The following is a 6,000-nucleotide window of genomic DNA, read 5'->3' on the forward strand; positions in this document are numbered from 1 at the left end:
TGTATTTATTAAAAGCTGCTTGTGATTATTTTGTGTTCTTTGTCATCTGCTCTTGTGTGTGTGTGTGTGTTTGTGTGTGTGTGTGTGTGTGTATATAAGGATCATATTGCTTGGACTAAATGTGCAATTGTTTGTCTTTTCTTTTTCTTTTCTCTTCAAAAAAGGAGAGTGTCTGGAGTGCAGCACAGGAGAAGCCTCGGACCCCCCCTTCCTGCTCCTCCTCCACAGGGTTTACCCTTGGCAGGCCACAGGCCCCAGACACATGGAGGGCCCCTGAGGGGGATGGTCCTCACAGCTTAGGTTAGCCAAGTTTGAAAGGAAACCATATAGTAAATGTGCAATTACTTAGAGTAAGAGGTAGAGCGGAGACACCTAAAAATACAATACAAATAGCTGTTTGTGCCACCTCGTTTCTCTTCCCCATCAGAAGAGCATGTGTGCCTGCTGGACTGCATCGCCCTGGATTTGCAGGAAGTGGACATCTTTGCTGCAGAGCGTCTGCCCTGTCAGCCCTGGGACAGTGGTAAACCTCCCGAATCCTCAGACCTCATCTTTCCTTCGTACTCTGTCCGCCGCACCGGAGACAACCTGCTCAAAGACTGCTGCCGGCTCAAGCTCAAAGTGGAACGCAACCTGGACAAGTACGCCCTACTTTTTGTTTCCTTTTGACAATGACATAATGTTGAGGGCTCCACTTATACATCGATTTGTTTTTGTCATGGTGGTATCTCTGTCTAAAGAAATTATACGAACACCTCATACTGTACAACAGTCTGTAAAAAGTTAATAATAATTCAGCTTGCACCTGTTATTTAAATGTGTAAGATGCATAATTCAGCACAAAAAAAAACTAGACTCTGTATAAATAAATTCAAATAATTCTCAAACAAACAACACACACGCTTGCATCTGCGCTGCAGCTGTAAAATGATAGTGCTGTGCACTGAGCTCGGGCGTTGCTTCTCTGTATCTGCCCTGCTGTTCACAAAGACACTGGCCTTGCTTTGCCTTGAGACGGAGCTTCTCTCTGTAAGAAAGCAGGAGGTGTGTCATTATAGGACCATACTCATTCTCCAAACTCCTGCTCGTGTTCATTGATGTTTTCACTGTTGTCAGGGAGCTGAGCCATGCAGTCCCCGACATGTCTGTCCACGGCAGCTTGTCGTCAGTACACTGCTCTCTGGACCTGGAGCACTACCAGCTGATCAGAGGGCTGCTGGAGAACAACCTGGGAGAGCCTTTTGAAGACTTCCTGCGGCCCTACAACTTACAGGACCCCAGCACCTATGTGAGGAAGCAGGCGTACATGTACACTCTGACAGTCTACTGCAGTCTATACACCAACATTTGTAGCAAATGTTCTTTCTACCGACACTAAGATCTTTTCTCTGTCTCTGTTGAGGATCGTTTCTCCAAGTTGTCTCCTATATGTCCTAGTGCTGACGTTTTGTCTCTGTTCAGACGGTGTTGAGTGGAGATGTCTATACCAACATGTCTTTCCTGGTGGACATGATGGATGTCAGGCTGGAGCTTTTGGAGAGCCCCACACCCACTGAACATAAACGCTCATTAGCCAGGTGGGCCTTTTCTATCTTCATCCACCCTTGTAGAGAATGAAGTTTGTTTTGCATCGAGGTGAAACACTGAAATCAGTGTAATTTCTCCTGAATGACAGAGAGCGGCTTGTGCATCACATACACCAGACTGACCCAAGTTCTGTATGTCACTGTGTGTATTTAATGATTGCCGCCGATTCACAATCTATTGAAAAGAATCTCACCTGCCGTTTACCCACAATTCCAGCACCTAATTTTTATTTATTTTTTTATGGTGTCTTTGCACTGCTCCACGTTATAAATAGTCAGCAAGCTGCCTTCTGTCAATGACGTGTCCTGTCAAGAAGAACAATGTTTGGACTTATTCTGTCTATGAAGAAACATTTCAAAACACTTTAAAACTCGTATTTAGAATATAGTAACTGTAGAAATGTCTTTATCTACAGTTAAGTTTAAAGCGATGCCGTTTTAATATTCTGTTTGTATTTCTCGTGCAAAGGTTTGACTTCATGAAATCCAAGCTGCTCTTTGAAAGTTTCTCCAATGGATCCAAGTCTGTGAACCTGGTGTCTCACTCCCTGCTGGCATACGACACTCGGTGCAGCGGGCGGCACACAGGCACTGGTGGATCTGCCGGGGCGAGGCACAATGTCTTTGACTGCATCCTCCAGCCCTCCAAAACTGGCACTAACCGGGCATCACTACAGCTGGAGCTGCATTATAGGTATATGTTTCTATATTTAAAGTTATTAAACCACTCTCTAATGTTAGAGAGTTTAAGAGCTGTGTTCCAACTTCCCGCAGATCCACACGTGACTCCTCCTGCTTCACTGTGGTCCTCAACAACCTGAGGGTCTTTCTCATCTTCGACTGGCTTCAGCATGTGCGAGACTTCCTGCGGGTGCCGCTGGAGAAGGCAACGGGCGTTTCCGAGCCTCGTCAGAGCGGGGCCCGGAACACTGGCCCCGACCCAGGCCCCGCCGCCACCAGCAGCACCGGAGCCGTGATGCCAAAGACTGTCAAGAGCGGCGTGGTCACCAAGAGGTCCACTGTGCCGGTCACCCAGGACCACTGCCTGGAGGTCAAAATCAATGTCACAGGTCAGAAAAGATCAAGAGTTTAGTGCGTGCAGCGTATTTCATTTAAAATATTTAATTTATTATGAAAATGTCATTAAGCTAAATAAAATGTTTTAACTCATACCGGGACCTGCTCACTTATAATTAATTTATGAGCTCCTCAAGGTGTGTGTGTGTGTGTGTGGTTCTTCAGGCACAGAGTTTGTGGTGGTGGAGGACTCGTCTTGTCTTGATACCAACGCCATCATTCTAAAGGGCACCACTGTCCTCACATACAAACCCCGACTGCTGGACAGACCCTTCTCTGGCAGCCTCGCAGGGATAGAGGTGACCTCCCACTCTCTCATGCTCAGATATACTTCAGAGACGACTAGTGTTCCCACTGCTGCTATTCATCAAAGTACCCCAGTCTCAGAGTATACTTTATCCAACAGATGATGAATGAACTGAAATACAGCTGCACTAGAGTCAACGACTTGTACTTGCCATTGCAAATACTATTACAATTTTCTATCCAGGAAATTGCTAAGTGTTAACTGTTACTGCTAAAACTGCTATTAGTATTGCCCTACAACTCTAGCACCTCCCCATCCTACTCCTACCCGTGATGGCCAGAAAGTATATAGTGAAGCTTAGTACATGGGGATACTTTTCTACGGAATGGGTAAACACTGCATTAGTGCACAAAGCCAATATTCAGATTCGTCGCCCCCAGGTTTTCTCGTGTCGGCTGGGCAGTGAGCAGGAGACGGCGCTGTCAATCATCGACCCGGTCAACATTCAGGTGGAGCTGTGTGGGAGCCCCACATACCAAAGCAGCTCCGGTCTACTGGACGCCTTCAATGTGGAGGACATCCCACCACTGTTGGAGGTAGGAGAGCACTCGACCTAAATAAGAAATGCATAACGGGTCCATCAACGGATGGAACATATAACTGCCACTGTGGGGAAGTCCACAGCAAGCCTTCACTCGTATCAGTAGTGAAGTGATGTGTGGAGCAGCTGGATTGTCCCTTTAATTGTGCATGTGATTCTCTGGCAGATTCAGTTTCCTACTCTGGACATTCGTCTGTCCTACAACGACATTCAGCTCTTCTTGGCAATTGCCAAGTCCATCCCTACGGCTAGCGCCCCATTGCCCTCTGACTCTGAAGCCAGCACTGAGCCCACGGCTGCACCCAAAGACAGCTTCAGGCAGAAGACCGAGGCCCTCATAGGTATGTGAAGTCTTCTACAGGCGGCAGTAGCTCAGTCTGTAGGGATTCAGCCTGGGAACCACAGGGTCAGCGGCTCAACTTAAGTTCACTTGATGCTATTCCACTACTTGTTGCTGTTCTCAGAAAATGTGCTTCTGAATGTGTCCCGCCTCTACAGAGGGCCAGCTGACTCGTTTACAAGACCTTGGCTTCAGGAAAGAGGACTGCAAACGAGCCCTGATCCACTGTAAAGGTGTGTGAGAGCTTTAACAGGTTCTCCTCAGCTGGTTACCTGACAGGAGAGCTCTCAGTCTCTCACTGTTATTTTTATGGAAAACGATCTAAAGACAGACTAATGCGTCCCTCAGGCCAGCTGGACCAAGCTGCCACGTGGCTGCTGGAGAACGCTGAGAACATGGCGGGCCGTGCCAGAGCCAGGGCTGAGTCTGGCTCCAGCAGCCACTCCGCTCCCCTTTCTGGGGTGGAGGTGAAGGCTGAAAGTGTGTGCATCTGCTTAATCGATGACTGCCTGGACTGTGACATACCACTGGCTGAGCTCACCTTCTCCAGTAAGTCCCACTTACATGAGATAAAACTGCATCATCAAACATAATGAAGGCTGGAAAATGTTGTGCCTAACTTGCTAACCCTCAAGTGCCAAATCATATATATCTTTCCTCAGTGTTTGGTGCAAACATTGCTTTTAGAATGAATTAGGAGTCATTCCTGTGATGTTACGGGGGTTGGGGTCACAGTGGCTGTTGTTGTTTATTGTTGCCTTTACTCTTGCCACCTCTAACCCTGTGACTGAATGTTAGTATTTAGAGCGAGTGTCACCAACCTTTTTGATACTGCGAGCTACTTCAAGGGTACTGAATAATACGAAGGGCTACTTGTTTGACACAAACTTCCTGAATAACATAGTTGCACGGTTCACCTTTAATGATAATATTGTCATTAATAATCATAATAAATATTCATTTATGTGAAGAGACATGTTGATGTTAATTATTCCTCACAATGATTATTAACAATGATTTGAGAACAATGAGAAAGAGATATATTTAAACATGCAACATTATTTATTTATGTTTTCAATCTATTTCAACATTTGAAAGTCAGAGTTATCACATCTCTGATATTTTTGTAAATATCTTTATTGAAAGTTTTGTATGAATGACCACATTTGTAGCATTTTGTTCAAAATCACACCAGTTATATTTTAGTACAAAGTATCACTTCTGTAAAAAAATCAATGAAATCATTAACTGTCACATCTTCAAATCATATCCTGTTTGTACAAACCACTAACTTTGTAATATCGGAGAGAGTGGAGACGACATCGGAACTTTTCTTCTCGTCTTAGAACAGTGTTTTCAATAACATCATTGCACCTTTCAAGACCTCTCCGTCCGAAAAGGCTTTCTTGTTCTTTATTATAAATTGTGCAGTTTTAAATGAAGCTTCCGTTGCTTTCTGTGACTTGTTCACTGGCCTCGTGAAAAGAGATGCTGCTGCCCAAAGCTGCTTTAACTCTTGGCTACTTCTGCCCACAGTGCTGCAGGTGGTAGTTAGCATGGTAGTTTCTGTGACACGTACCGAAGTGTCTCCACAATGTGCCGTTTTGCCGTCGCCCCGCAAATGAGACATACACACTTTTCTTTCACTGTTGTAAAAAATAATGCTTCCTCCCAATCATTGTGAAAATAATTCATTTTCTGCCATGTTTAGCGTAAAAAAATCGCACCTAGCGCCCCATTGTAGCTGCTCCCGCTAGCTTGTCTCAGCGAAAAGGGAAATGGAGATTTACAGTATATCTCAAAAGTGAGTACACCCTTTAGATTTTTGCAAATATTCTGTTATATCCTTTCAGGGGATAACATTATCCTACTGAAACTTTGATATAACTTAAAGTAGTCAGTGTGCTGCTTGAATAACAGTATAGATTTATTGTCCTTTGAAAATTACTCAGTACACAGCTGTTAATGTCTAAACAGCTGGCAACAAAAGTGAGTACACCCCATAGTGAACATGTCTAAATTGTGCCCAAAGTGTCAATATTTTGTGTGACCACCATTGTTATCTAGCACTGCTTTAACCCTCCTGGGCATGGAATTCACCAGAGCTGCACAGGTTGCTTCTGGAATCTTCTTCCACTCCTCCACGACG

The 6,000-nt window shown here is 44.9% G+C and overlaps 1 protein-coding gene across 1 annotated transcript in view; it reads left to right on the forward strand.

The window, feature by feature from the left end:
* vps13d (vacuolar protein sorting 13 homolog D) overlaps positions 1-6,000 on the forward strand; it is an 81,195-nt gene that overhangs the window by 35,897 nt on the left and 39,298 nt on the right. Inside the window, 11 exon segments of the mRNA XM_029436248.1 lie at positions 165-300; positions 428-641; positions 1,117-1,288; positions 1,462-1,577; positions 2,056-2,280; positions 2,361-2,656; positions 2,829-2,962; positions 3,351-3,506; positions 3,678-3,852; positions 4,010-4,084; positions 4,200-4,400. Of these exon segments, the coding sequence (XP_029292108.1) occupies positions 165-300; positions 428-641; positions 1,117-1,288; positions 1,462-1,577; positions 2,056-2,280; positions 2,361-2,656; positions 2,829-2,962; positions 3,351-3,506; positions 3,678-3,852; positions 4,010-4,084; positions 4,200-4,400 (1,900 nt within the window).

The sequence above is a fragment of the Cottoperca gobio genome, chromosome 7 (genome assembly GCF_900634415.1).
Source record: "Cottoperca gobio chromosome 7, fCotGob3.1, whole genome shotgun sequence".
Classification (NCBI taxonomy): domain Eukaryota; kingdom Metazoa; phylum Chordata; class Actinopteri; order Perciformes; family Bovichtidae; genus Cottoperca; species Cottoperca gobio.